The following is a 14301-nucleotide window of genomic DNA, read 5'->3' as shown; positions in this document are numbered from 1 at the left end:
TGTGGATCTACATGGATTTACCAATCCAAGCACACAAAGTTCATCAGACCCTATTTGTATTATTTCCTGCTGCCTCTTTTACTTGACATTTATGTGAACTGGCTCTAGAATCCATGTCAAATGGCACCTTTCCAGATTTTTGTCCCACAGAATCCATAGACAAAGTATGCCTTTGAATACATTTTATCTAGTCTGTAAACGTAGGGCCTCCTTCAGCTTGTAATGAATCTACATTTAACTGTGCAAGTCTACATTACTTAATTTCTCTGTGTCCACTTTTGGATTTCATTCTATCAGGGAACTCTGGAAACGTCTGAGAAAGTGTCTGTATTTTTACAACAATGCAGTGAATTGTAGTTAAATTATTAAAAGCTGATTTCCAAAATGCTTGTTGAATGTTGATGACAAAATTAAGTCCTTTATTTACAGACAGCTTAAGATTAATTCTTAATTTTAAAAGGGAGAGGAATGGGTGGAGGAGAATTGGGAACATATATAAATGTACACATATGCAGAGAATATATAGAGAGGCATATGTGGAACATGTACTTACGTACTGCCCCTAAAGTTACTGAGTGAAAATGTTTCAGAGGATGCTGACAAAAGACCTGGAAGTTGCTGAAGAGCCTATGTATTCAGTTCTGTACCCAATAAATAGAAACTGACTCACATGGAGACATGCTTGTGCTTAACAATTTTCCACACTTTGGCAAGGCCAGTGGACTCATTTTCAGCTAGGTAAGTGTGTAGGTAAAAAAGACAGTTCTAATATTGAGGGTATAGCAACCATCCCTTTATAGCTTGGCTAACAAATACCGGGACACTAGAATCTGTGAAGTATATAGCAATCATGTAAAACAAAATGCCAGAGGAGAACTTAATGGGGTTACCCACTACTGTCAGACTTTATGGCTGAGGTCACAGCTCTTTTGGAAGAGTTCTATTGTGTCAGCTCATATAGGTCTCCAAGATTGCTTCTTACCTTGAGTGCTATGGGTCAGGTCCTGCTGGGGAAGCCCTCAGGCACTATAGGTGGTCCATTAACTCTTTCAACTATTAACTCCTTCATTTCTGACAAAGAGTAATTCACTGCTTTGCGACTCCACAGCCTCTTGCCTTTTCCAAAGTGCATTTGTTATTCACAAAAAAAAGCCTAGTGCCTTGACAAAGTCTAGTGCCCGCATTCTTGGTGCTGTTTGGCACAGGTCATGTTCTTTGAGTGGTTTATATGGTATGTAAACACAATACTCTATGCTTATCTGGCCTCTAGGACACTATCTACCATGGTATTCATTCTCTCTCTCCCCCGTGGCCTTAGTGAACCATCATCACCCCTCACCTGGATTAGTGCAATGTCTTCTAACCAACCTCTTTGCTTCTACCCTACCCCTTCCCACTCTGCCCTCAGTCTTAACCAACCACAGTAGCTGGAGCTTTAAAATGCAAATTTGATATCACTTTCAGCTTAAAATTCTTCTGTGACTCTCCTTCAGAAACCAAATGCAAACTTCTTAATAGGCTACACAAAAAGGCCGCCAGGGGCTGACCCTTATCCTCTGTCTCCAGCCTCATCTCCTGAAACTCCCTGCTGGCACCCTGTGCTTGAGCCATTATGAGTTACTTGCACTTCTGTTATCATAATGTATTCTCTCACACATTCATGTCTTTGTTCCTGCTGGTGCAATTTTTTTTAACTTCTTTTTTAGGTTCGGGGTTACATGTGCAGGTGTGTTATATAGGTAAACTGTATGTCATGGGAGTTTGGTGTAGAGATTATTTTGTTAACCAGGTAATAAGCATAGTACCTGATAGGTAGCTTTTCTGATCCTCTCCCCCCCTCCACCCCCTACCCTCAACTAGGCCTCATTGACTGTTGTTCCCTTCTTTGTGTCCATGTGTTCTCATCATTTAGCTCCCGCTTACAAGTATGAAATTAGATATTTGGTTTTCTGTTCCTGTATTAGTTTGCTAAGGATAATGGCCTCCAGCTTCATCCATGCTACTGCAAAGTACATAATCTTGTTCTTTATCATGGCTGCATAGTTTTCTGTGGTGTATATGCACTACATTTTCATTATCCAGTCTATCATTGATGGGAATTTAGGTTGATTCCATGTCTTTGCTATTGTGAATAGTACTGCAATGATTATACACATGCATGTGTTGTTATGGTAGAATGATTTATATTCCTTGGGGTGTATACCCAATAATAAGATTGCTGGGTCAAATGGTAATTCTGTTTTAAGTTCTTTGAGGAATCACCACACCGCTTTTCAAAATGGTTGAAGTAATTTACATTCCCACTGTCAGTGCATAAGCATTCCGTTTTCTCTACAACCTTGCCAGCATGTTATTTTTTTACTTTTTTTTTTTTTTGCAATTCTCCTGCCTCAGCCTCCCAAGTAGCTGGGATTACAGGCACATGCCACCACACCCAGCTAATTTTTGTATTTTTAGTAGAGACAGGGTTTCACCACATTGGCCAGGATGGTCTCGAACTCCTGTCCTCATGATCAGCCCGCCTCAGCCTCCCAAAGTGCTGGGATTACAGGCATGAGCCACCATGCTCCGCCAACTTTTTATTAATAGCCATTCTGACTGGTGTGAGATGGTATCTCATTGTGGTTTTGATTTGAGTTTCTCTAATGATTAGTGATGTAGAGCATGTTTTCATATGCTTGTTGGCTACATGAATGTCTTCTTTTGAAAATTATGTGCCTGTTCATGCCCTTTTCCCACTTTTTAATGGGATTGTTTGTTTCCTGTAAATTTGCTTAAGTTCCTTATAGATGATGGATGTTAGACCTTTGTAAGATGCATAGTTTGCAAGTATTTTCTACCATTCTGTAGGTTGTATGTTCACTCTGTTGATAGTTTCTTTCACTGTGCAGAAGCTCTTTAGTTTAATTAGATACTGTTTGTCAATTTTTGCTTTTTTTTTTTTGAAATTGCTTTTGATGTCTTTATTATTAAATCTTTGACAAGTCCTATGTGCTGAATGGTATTGCCTAGGTTGTCTTCCAGGGTTTTTCATTTAAGTCTTTGATCCACCTTGAGTTAATTTTTATACATGGTGTAAGGAAAGGGCCCAGATTCAATCTTCTGCATATTGCTAGCCAGTTAGCCCAGCACCATTTATTGAATAGGGAGTCGTTTCCCTATTGCTTATTTTTGTCAACGATCAGATGGTTGTAGGTGTGTGGCCTTATTTCTGGGCTCTCTGTTCTATTCCATTGGTCTATGTGTCTGTTTTTGTACCAGTACTGTGCTGTTTTGGTTACTGTAGCCCTGTGGTATAGTTTAGTCAGGTAATGTGATGCCCCCAGCTTTGTTCTTTTTGCTTATAGTTGCCTTGGTTATTTGGGCTATTTTTTTGGTTCCATATGAATTTTAAAATAGTTTTTCCTAGTTCTGTGAAGAATGTCATTGGTAGTTTGATAGGAATAACATTGAATCTGTGCATTGTTTTGGGCAGTATAGCCATTTTAATGATATTAATTCTTACTATCCATGAGCATAGAATGTTTTTCCATTTGTTTATGTCTTCTCTGATTTCTTTGAGGAGTGTTTTGTAATTCTCATTGTAGAGATCTTTCACCTCCCTAGTTAGCTGTATTCCTAGGTATTTTATTCTGTCTCTAACAAATATGAATGGGATTGCATTCCTGATTTGGCTCTCAGCTTGGCTGTTGTTGGTGTCTAGGAAGGCTAGTGATGTTTGTGCCTTGATTTTGTATCCTGAGACTTTGCTGACATTGTTTATCAGATCATGGAGTTTTGGGGCAGATACTATGGGGTTTTCTAGATATAGAATCATGTCACCTACAGAGATGGTTTGACTTCCTCTCTTCCTATTTGGATGCCTTTTATTTATTAGTCTTGACTGATTGCTCTGGCCAGAATTTCCAATACTATGTTGAATAAGAGTGGTGAGAGAGGGACCAGGCAAAGTGGCTCACGACTGTAATCACAATACTTTGGGAGGCTGAGGCAGGAGGATCATGAGGTCAACAGATTGAGATCACCCTGGCCAACATGGTGAAACCCCATCTCTACTAAAAATACAAAAATTAGCTGGGCATGGTGGCGCCTGCCTGTCATCCTAGCTACTTGGGAGGCTGAGGCAGGAGAATCACTTGAACCTGGGAGGTGGAGGTTGCAGTGAGCCAAGATCGTGCCACTGCATTCCAGCCTGGTGATAGAGCAAGACTCCATCTCAAAAAACAACAACAACAACAACAACAACAAAGGGAATGGTGAGAGAGGACATTCTTGTCTTGTGCTGGTTTTCAAGGGGAATGCTTCCAGCTTTTGCCCATTCAGTATGATGTTAACTATGAGTTTGTTGTAGATGACTCTTAACATTTTGAAGTGTGTTCCTTCAAGGCCTAGATTATTGAGAGTTGTTAACATGAAAGGATGTTGGCAATTCTAATGCCTAGAACACCCTTCCTATCCTCTCTGCCTATGTGTTGTTATGGTAGAATGATTCTATGTCTGATTCATCGTTGTTTAAGGGCTTTATTGAGATACAATTTACATAACATATAATTTACTAATTTAACATATGCATCTCAGTGGGTTTTAGTTTGGCCATGGAGTTGTACAACCAACATCACTATTTAATGTCAGAATATCTTTGCCTTCCTCAGAGAAAACTTGTACCCAATAGCAGACTTTCAATCTCCTGCCCTTCCTCCAAACCCTGGAAACCATTAATCTACTCTCTGTCTTTATTGATTTGCCTATTTCAGATTCATCTTTCAAGATTTCTCAGGTGTTGCTGTCTCTTGTTTGTCTTCCAGGCCCCCGATTTCAAAGTCTGTTATCTGGATTCCAGTAATACCCTATGCAAGGCTATGTCTTAGCGTTTATTTCACTGAATTCTTGCCTGCCTCCCCCAGGAAGTAACAGTCCTCTCTGAAACCCTGATGCCTAACACTTTGCTTGGCTCATAGGTAGTGCTCCATAGCTACTGGCTAAATTAAAGAATGACAGGGAGGAGGGCTTCTCAATGAGTGGGTGAGAGATGAGTGAGGATATAAGCCAGACAGTGAATGCTTAAGTGTCCATTTTTCAGCTCACTTGCACTTAAATAAACTTACCAACCACTACACTGATGTCTCTTCCATCTCTACAGTTGATGTGCATGTTCCAGAACCTAGGGAAATATTTCCATAAGTGGTGCAGAAGGAATATATCCTCAGGAAATATTCATGATACAGCAGTTTAAGCTTTACCTATGGGACTAACAGGAACACTCTCAGGCCATCTTTCTGCTTAATGTTTTCAATTTTCTATTTATTCTCTCTCTCTCCACCCCACTCCTTCTCCCTCACCCCTCTCTTCCTCTCCCCCACTCTCCACACAACCTCAGGATATTTGCCTTTGCTTTTAAAACACATTTTAGAATATCTCTGTTTAACAATGTAGGTCTTAAGACTTAAAAAAAATACTTTAGTATGAAATGTCTGAACAAGAATCCACTTTGAAAGCTGTTTAATTGTTCCATTTTAATATTCCACATTTCTTTCTTCATGATTGTATATTAAAAAGCTCATTAGCAAGGGAATATAAAACAATTTAACAACAAAATAGAATATAAAGATGTTTAAAAAGAAACTCTCTGATTTTCAGCATTTTCTTGGCTAGAGCCAAATGGGAGTAAACCCTGACTCTGGCTACCATTTTGGATCTTTATGTGTCTCTATGTCTTTCTCCCTGTTTCAACTTCCTCCTTCTCTTTTAATATCTTATCATCTTCCATGTCTCTTTTCTCCTCCATTCCTGATCTCTTTGTCACTCTCTCTTTTTTTGATTTTCTCCTCTGCCCATTCTGCTGCCTGAGGCTTCTTTTAATGTTTCACCTTCTGTTTCTCCTCCACTTTCTCTTTCATTCTTCCTAACTACTCTATTTTCTCTTTCTTTCCTCCTATTCCTTTCACACATGCAGAATGAGGTAGGAAAGGCACAATGGTGGGGCATGAGCAGGAAAAGAGAGTGGGAGAGACTAACAATGGGGCTGTCTTTCGCCTACCCCATCATCTGCCACCAAAGGAAATGTGTGCTGGTCCAAATCGCCCATATTTCTTCCCCTTTAAGGTAAGGCACATAACCTCTCTGTGCCTCACTTTTGTCCTCTATAAAATTAAAGCAAAATAGTACCTTCCCAGACTACCTCACAGAGATGTTAGGGGCAAACCTGGGAATGAATATGAGAAATGTTTGAAAAGAAACAGACCCCTGTGATTGGGAAGCACTGAGGAGGAACGGGTGGGAGGATGACGGCCTTGCACTGCATAGGGATCCAATTAACTGAGGATTGCAGTTCTTGCCCCTTTGAGGAGTGTGTTTCTTTTCACCTTTGTTCTACTCACCACATCACTTGGTTGTCTGTGTACCTTGTTTGAATGTTCTTAGTGTCTTCAGAGGGGAAGGATAACTTGCTCCTTTGTATGCTGTTGATTTTTATCCCTTCCTTTTCTCTTGCCTTGGGCTAGCAAACGGAACCTCCAGCAGCCAGCTCTCTACCCCCAAGTCTAAGCAGTCTCCCATCTCTACGCCCACCAGTCCTGGCAGCCTCCGGAAGCACAAGGTATTATGTCTCTTATACCTTACTAAACCTCTTTGCACTCAGAGTTTCCTGAATGGCTCAGTGAAGGTTTTCTCTTCCATTCCAACTCAAAAGCACATTAAGGCCAGAAATTTTCTTCATCTGGCTCCATTAGCTTGAAGTTCTGGGAATCCAAGCAGGGAGCAAGCTTATAGTCATTTTTATTTATTCCTCCAGTTCCTGATTTGTTTCCTGCTACATTCTAACACTTCATCCAAAGGGTTTCCAAAAGGTCTCCAAAGCTAATGAGGTAACCAAACCCTGCTTTGGGACATGGGTTGAGCACTTGTCTCCCCAGTTCAGAGACATAGCAAAGGGGGTGTTCAGGGCACTTTATGTCACCAGGCACCAGTCAGTGGAAATGACAAAGATAGCAGTCCCAAAAAGTTGCACTGAGTTACCTACTCCATTTAGATTTACTGGACATCAACAAATGAATAGCTCCTACTTTCACTATGTACTCTTCATTACCAGGCAGATTCTGGTGTAGTGTAGGAAGAGAGCACATATACACATTGCACTGGCCTTGGCCACCATGTATACCCCTTAAACTATTCCAAATAAATATATCATTAAATAGCAGAGCACATAAATTCCCTAGCCCTACTGTCCAAACAGATACTCATCCAAAAATCTCTGTGTAGAAAATATGCAATGGTCACTGCCTTGAATCTCTTATACCTAAGACAGTGTTGATGTGACTTACTCTCTGAATACCATACTGTGGAGCAACTTCCTCTAGCCTTCTCTAATCTTTTTCCTGCTCACAAGACTGGGTGTGAGATGGTAAAAGGCAAAAAGCCACCAATATGACTAACTGCATCACAGAATCAGAGATGGTCAGAGATGGAAGACACCTTAGATGGAAATAAACTAGTTTTATTTGATTCTCTAAATAATCTTATGAGGTTTGACATTTTACAGATGAGGAAATTGAGAGCCAAAAGGTTAAGTTACTTACCAGGGTAACATATCTAGCTATAAGAGTGGTACCCAAGTCACCGCCAGTGGTATGCTGTAGCCAGCTCACACGAGGTGATGAGAGCTGATTGTGTACATTGCTTCTCAACTCTGTATTGAGTGACATCATATTTGTAACTTGAATTTGGCCATGGTGGGAATATTTACACCATGGACATTAACAAATACTATAAGTCAAGGTTGTTTTTTTCTCACAGTCAGTTGCTAAACAGTTAACAGCACACTACTGCCCGTCATCCATTTTCATTTTCTTTTTTCTATATCAGTCTTTTAATTTCCTGGCTAATCTGGCTACTGCCTGCCCCACAATTTCTAATGTCTGTTCCGTTGCTTTAATGGCCCCTTTAACTTCTGCTATTGAACCTTCCAGAACTTTCTGATAGTCCTGTTGAGCTATTTCATTTCACCAAAGAAGTATTTACTGAACTCTGTGTAACCAGTGTTACCTAGAGATTATGAGATGGATGAAAATAGTTTTTATAGTTGGCTTTTAGTTATTCTTTGCTGAGCAGCAAAGCTTGTAAATATGGACATGCCAAAATGGGAACAGACTACTTCTGTTGTTCCACTGTCCACACAGCACCTCCTATATGCCTTTCTGCCCCTACCTTCCTTTTGGGAGGCATGATTTAGCCTAGCACCTTCCATCGGTACCTTCCCTAAAGTGTGAAGGCAGCTTGGACATTTGTTCTGCACACTCAAGTTATTCAGTTTTTCAACTGACATGTTCAGGTCATTTACGCTGAGGACCCATCATCCATAAGCCCACTAAGGTGAGTTGTTTGCATTGTTAAACTATTTTTTCCTGGTTGGGCTTGCAGGCACTTATGGCTTGTTTGTTTACTGACTCAATTCTAACCATTGAAGGACTAGAATAAGCTCACAGGTGGCAGCATTGTCAGAGCTTCACTGTTTTCATAACTGTGGAATTTTCAGTGTCTCATTTTATTTTTAAAATTACTCTTTTTAAAGACAGTTAAGCAAGCAAATGTTAAGTAATACATTATATCATTTTCTAGAGCAAGCTTTTAAATAAAGTAACATTTAAATTTGGTATAATTCTCACTATTTTTAAAGCTCTTTATTTTTATATCATTTCAAACTTACAGAAGAGTTGCAAAAATAATAAACAACTTATGTATCTCTTTACAGGGATTCACTAGTTGTTTATATTTTGCCTCATCTACTTATTTTTATGTTCTCCCTCTCTCTCTCTCTCTCTCTATATATATATGTGTGTATATATATATATATATATATAGACACAGACACAAATAAATACATATAGTACATGTTATTATTTTTTCTGAACTATTTGAGATTAACATCATGGGCAAACATTATGCCCCTTTACCCCTCAATATGTCAGTATGTAGTTCCTAAGAACAAGGACTTTTTCTTTCATAACCATAGCACAATCATCAAAATTAGGAAATTTAACACTGGCACAATACTATTACATACTCTACAGTCCATATTCAAACTTTATCAATTGCTTTAATCATGTTTTATTTTTCTGGTCCAAAATCCAATCTAGAATCACATGTTGCAAGTTCTCATGTCCCTTTAGTCTTCTTTAATCTGGAAAAGTCCCTGAGACTCTCTATCTCTCAGTACAGTATATTGTAGAAATAAAGGGTACAGGCCAGTTATTTGGTAGAATGCCTTTCAATTTGGACTTGTCTGATGTTTCCTTGTGATTAGATTCAGATTCTGAATTTGGGGCAGGAATATCATAGGAGTGATGTTGTATCCTCTCAGTGCATCCTATCAAGAAGCAATAGTGTCATGCTTACCCCACCAGTAATGAAGATTGAACTGGTTTTTCTGAATAAGATAAAAAGCTTGTGACCCTGTCTCAGTCCCCCTGGATCTCAGGTCCTAGATTCATGCTCCTCCTTTCACACAGCTACCTGAACCTTAGCACCATCAAGTCTCGGGGCAGCAGGTCTGAGCAGATCTCATCTAAACTTCTGTCCAAGTGGACCTGAAAGGTGTGAGTCATGATGCAGACAGGAAGCAGATGGCTGAGGCCACGACTTTCCTCCTGCACAACTGGAAAAAACTTGAAGTCCCAGCATCCCTTTGGTAACTTTTGATGGCTGTGGCGGGGCCCTAAGCTGTAATCAGCTTCTTGGCTTCTTCTCTTAAGCAGTTCATGGAGAATCTTCTTTAATGCAGCTGCAATGGGGTTAGCCAAAGTCCGCATACTCAAGTGTTACAATGTGGACACGAAGTAAATCCTTGGATAGTTAATGAGAACAACATTTTGCATTTTCATACTGCTTTTTTTTCTATTGCACAGCCATTTTCTCATTTACTCTTGTGATATCCCTGTGAAAGAGACAGGGCAGATAGCATTTCCCTTTTACGGATGAGAAAAAAAGAGGTGCAGAGGAAAGACAGTCCCACTATGATTCAACAAAAATTTATTAAGGATCCCTTTGGAGAAATACGTAGTGAAGATTTTCAAAAAAATCTAGAAGGATAAGGAAACTCTTTCATTTATTTAATTTTTAAAATTTCAGATCAGTGATTGCACCAATGGCTTTAAATTTAGAGGCATTTTGTATGCAGTTGTCTAGAGACTAGAGGGAAGTATATTCAACATAGTATTTGAAAATATAAATAACGTTATTTAAATATGCACTTTCCTCTGCTTCCAGACTTCTTTTGTCCTCTTGTATGTGCTTGGAGAGGCCCTTTGATGAATAAAGTAGGGTCCTGACCCTTAAATCACAGAATGCAACTAACTCTAATATAAGTGGCTTTGGGTAGTATGATCAAGAGCTAACGAAAGGACTGCATGAGCACAAAGGAGGGTGGGAAACACATCCTACTGGGAGAGAGTGGGAGATGGGGAAAGCTTTTCACAGAGGTAACATTTAAGTGGCTGGTGAAGAGAACAGGCATGCCAGCTTTAAAAAAAATCAGCAAGAAACAAAATCACACCACCATGAAATTGCAGGGCACGTTTGGGAAATAGAAAAACCAAACTAGAAGCCAGGTTTCTCAAAACTCCTCCCTGACTTCCTTAGGACTATAAGCTCCTTGGACCAGAGACCAACTTTTTGTTTTCTCTAACACAATAGTATCGCCAGCACAGCTGTATTTGTTACAAACATTTTGTTCTGTAGGGCTCCAAGGGACTAAGCAAATGAATTTCAGGTGCAAATTATTTGTATTGCTAAGCAATATGTGTGTTTCTGTATTTCTACATATCAATCAACAACAACAGAATGTTGAGATAATTCCTTTTCCTGGACACTGTTCTACCCATACAAGAAAATACATTTTGAATACGAAATAATTTGATGGCGATACAGTGTTCAGAAGTTCATAATTAGGCCTAGTTCTATGAATTCTCTCCATTGCCTGCATCTCATGCCATTAATTTGGAGTCTCACAGCAGCTACAAGTGAAATCTCTTCAGGATTCTACCCTCAGGCCTTATCCCCGCTTCCTCTGAGATAAAGTTCTGGAACAATCTTCTCAGGTAATTTTTTCCAGCAACCAAGCAACTCCACTGAAGTGTCTGTTGCATGAATAATGCTAAAGCCCAGTGGTTCAGTGTGCTGGGACTCAAGGTGGCCTCCATATGATTAAAAGGTACTTTTGTACTACCTGAAAAATACCCAGGGAGTTCACTAACTTGGCAATGTGTGTACCATTTCTCTTGCTTTGGGGTAACTACAGAAAAAAATAGAGTGATTGCAGTTTATAGAATTTTGGAACTAGAAGGAACCTTAAAGATCTTCCTCAGTTTTAAGATCTAGAAGCAAGGACCCTGAAAAGAGAAGTTAAATGGCAAAGGTAGGCCTAGAATCTGAGTCTCCAGACTCTTAATCCTATGCTTTTTATATTACAGTGTTGTTTCATCATATGCAAGTTTAACTTAATGGAATTCATCAATAGTCATAACATAGTAATAGAGCGAACAACTATAAAACCTTCTCTTACATTTGTATACATCATTACATCCTGAATATCACTACATACCTATATATACACATGTATATATATTTATTATATATTATAAATATATATACATGTGTATATATAGGTGTGTAATGGTATATACATTATAAATATATATACATGCATATTGCTGTATATGGCTGCATACTCAGAAATCACATAAATAGTACTTAATTGTCAATATAAAGGATTTTCAAAGGTACTTTAAAACAATAGCAGCTTATTGAGATATAATTCCCATAGTATAGAAGTCACTCCTTTAAAGGGTACAGTCTGGTGGTTTTTAAGGTAATTTAGTATACCACTATCTACTTTTAGAACATATTCATCACCCTCAAAATAAACCCCTTACCCGTTAGCAGTCGCAGCCCCTTCCCCTTTCATCCAACCCCTGGCAACCAACCACTAATCAATTCTGTTTCTATGGGCTAGCATATTTGAAATAGTTCATATAAATTTCCCCCTGAAAACTGCTTTAGCTGCATCCTATAAGTTTTGGTATGTTGTGATTTCATTTTCCTTTATCTCAAGGTATTTTCTAATTTTTCTTGTGATTTCTTTTTTGACTCACTGGTTAGTCATCTGTGTGTTATTTAATTTCAACATACATATGAATTTCCTGAATATCTTTCCATTATTGTTTCTAATTTAATTCCACTCGGGCCAAAGAATATAATTTGTATCATTTAAATCCTTTTAAATTTATTGAGAATTGTTTTATGGCCTAGCATATGATCTATCCCGGAGAATGTTCCATGGGAGCTTGAAAAGAATATGTATTCTTCTCTCATTGGATAGAATATTCCATAAATGTGTATTTGTTTATAGTATTATTCAAGTCCTCTAATTACTCGTTGGTCTTCTGTCTAGTTGTCCTATCCGTTATTGAAAGTGGGATATTTAAGTCTTCACCTAATATAGTTGACTTGCTTGTTTCTCCATTCAGTTCCATCAGTTTTTGCTTCGTGTATTTTGGTACTCTGTTAAGACACATAAATATTTATATTTATGTTTTCTGGATATATTGACTCTTTTTATCATTATAAAATGTTCTTTGTCTCTAGTAATAAATTTGTCTTAAAGTCTATTTTTTTCTGACATCAATACAGCAATTCTAGCTCTCATTAGTTACTGATTGCATGACAAATCTTTTTCCATCACTTTACTTTCAACATATTTGTGTGTTTGAATCTAAATTGTTTCTCTTTTAGATAGCATTGAGTTGGATCATGTTTTCTAAAAATCTATTTTGCCAGTCTCTGCCTTTAATTGGATTGCTTTATCTACTTATGTTTAACGTAATTATGGTAAAGCGGGAATTACATCTAACATTTTGCGATTTTCTATATATGTTATATCATTTTTTGTTCATTACTTGATGCTTGCCTTTTATGTGTTAAATATATTTCTTAGTGCACCATTTTAATTCCCTTGTTGTATTTTTACTAATTTCATTTTGAGTAATATTTTTTAGTGGTTGCCCTGAGGATTACAATTTACATTTTAATACACTCTACTTAAGATTAATACAAACTTGATTTAAATTATATATAAAAATTTTGCCATAGCATAGCTCTGTTTCTTTCCCACTCCTTTTTTCTCTTACTGACATACAAATTACATCTTTATACATAATAAGTCCATCAACACAGTCTTGTAATTACTAGTTCTTGTAGTTGTCTTTTGAAATAAGCCAGACACAGAAAGAAAAATATGGTATAATCTCACATATATGTGGGATCTAAAAGAAAAAAGGGCCAAATATACAGAGATGGAGAATAAAACAGAGGTTACCGGAAGCCCAGGATAGAAAGGGAAGAAATGAGGTGATGTAGGTTAAAGGATACAAAGTAACAGATATATAGGATGAACACATCTAGAGATCTTAATGTAAAATATGAGGACTATAGGTAATAAAATTGTATTATTGGGTAAGTAGATTTTAGCTGCTCTTGTCAGCAAAAAAGTAATTATTTCACTATAGTAACCACTATACTATCTATATGCAACCCATAACATTATGTTGCAAACTTCAAATATACACAGTAAAATTTACTTTTAAAAAAAGAAGAAAAGAGTTACAAAAATAAGTTTGTACAGTCTTTTGTGTTTACTTATACATTTACTATTTTTTTAATTATGTGGATTTGAATTACTTTCTCATATCCTTTAATTTCCCTGTGGATGATTCTCTTTAATATTCTTTTGCAGGACAGGTCTGCCAGCAATGAATTTTGTGTGTCTATTTGGGAATGTTTTAATTTCTCCTTTATTTGTGATGATAATTTTGAATGAATAGGATAGTTTTGTTTGCTTACCTTAAATGCCTTGATCCAGCAAGACTCCCAGCCTTTGCCGAGGGACTCTGTTCCTGTGTTGGGACATGATTTCAATGCTCTGCCAGGCAGTTTACAACTCCATCTTAGCATTCTCTTGCTGCTTGCACAGGGCCTCAGGGTCAGCCAGTGGGGAAAGATTAGGGCCATCTCACTTGTTTTCTAAGAATATACCCAGTCCTGAACTTGTGCCTGGCCTTCTAGATTCCCAGGAATATGTCTGAGCTTTTCTTTTTTTTTTTTTTTTTGATCAACGTTTTTAATCTGGGTACATCCTTCCTTAACATTATGAGAGGAGAAATACTTCTAAATAGCAGTAATAATTTGCCCTATCTACCTAATGACATTGTTGTGAGGATCAAAAGAGATAATATGTTTGAGCTTTTTTTTTTT

General features: G+C 37.9%; 1 protein-coding gene across 5 annotated transcripts in view; it reads left to right on the top strand.

The window, feature by feature from the left end:
• The window catches only part of DCX (doublecortin), a 120264-nt gene that overhangs the window by 94018 nt on the left and 11945 nt on the right, over positions 1-14301 (top strand). For all 5 annotated transcript variants that reach the window (XM_011951696.1, XM_011951695.1, XM_011951697.1 and 2 more), the window contains exon 6: positions 6501-6595. In XM_011951696.1, the coding sequence (XP_011807086.1) occupies positions 6501-6595 (95 nt within the window). The remainder of the gene's footprint in view (positions 1-6500; positions 6596-14301) is intronic.

This window comes from Colobus angolensis, unplaced genomic scaffold (genome assembly GCF_000951035.1).
Source record: "Colobus angolensis palliatus isolate OR3802 unplaced genomic scaffold, Cang.pa_1.0 Scaffold324, whole genome shotgun sequence".
Lineage (NCBI taxonomy): Eukaryota > Metazoa > Chordata > Mammalia > Primates > Cercopithecidae > Colobus > Colobus angolensis.
Note: the sequence above shows the minus strand (reverse complement) of the source record. Positions and strands in the feature narration are given on the sequence as shown.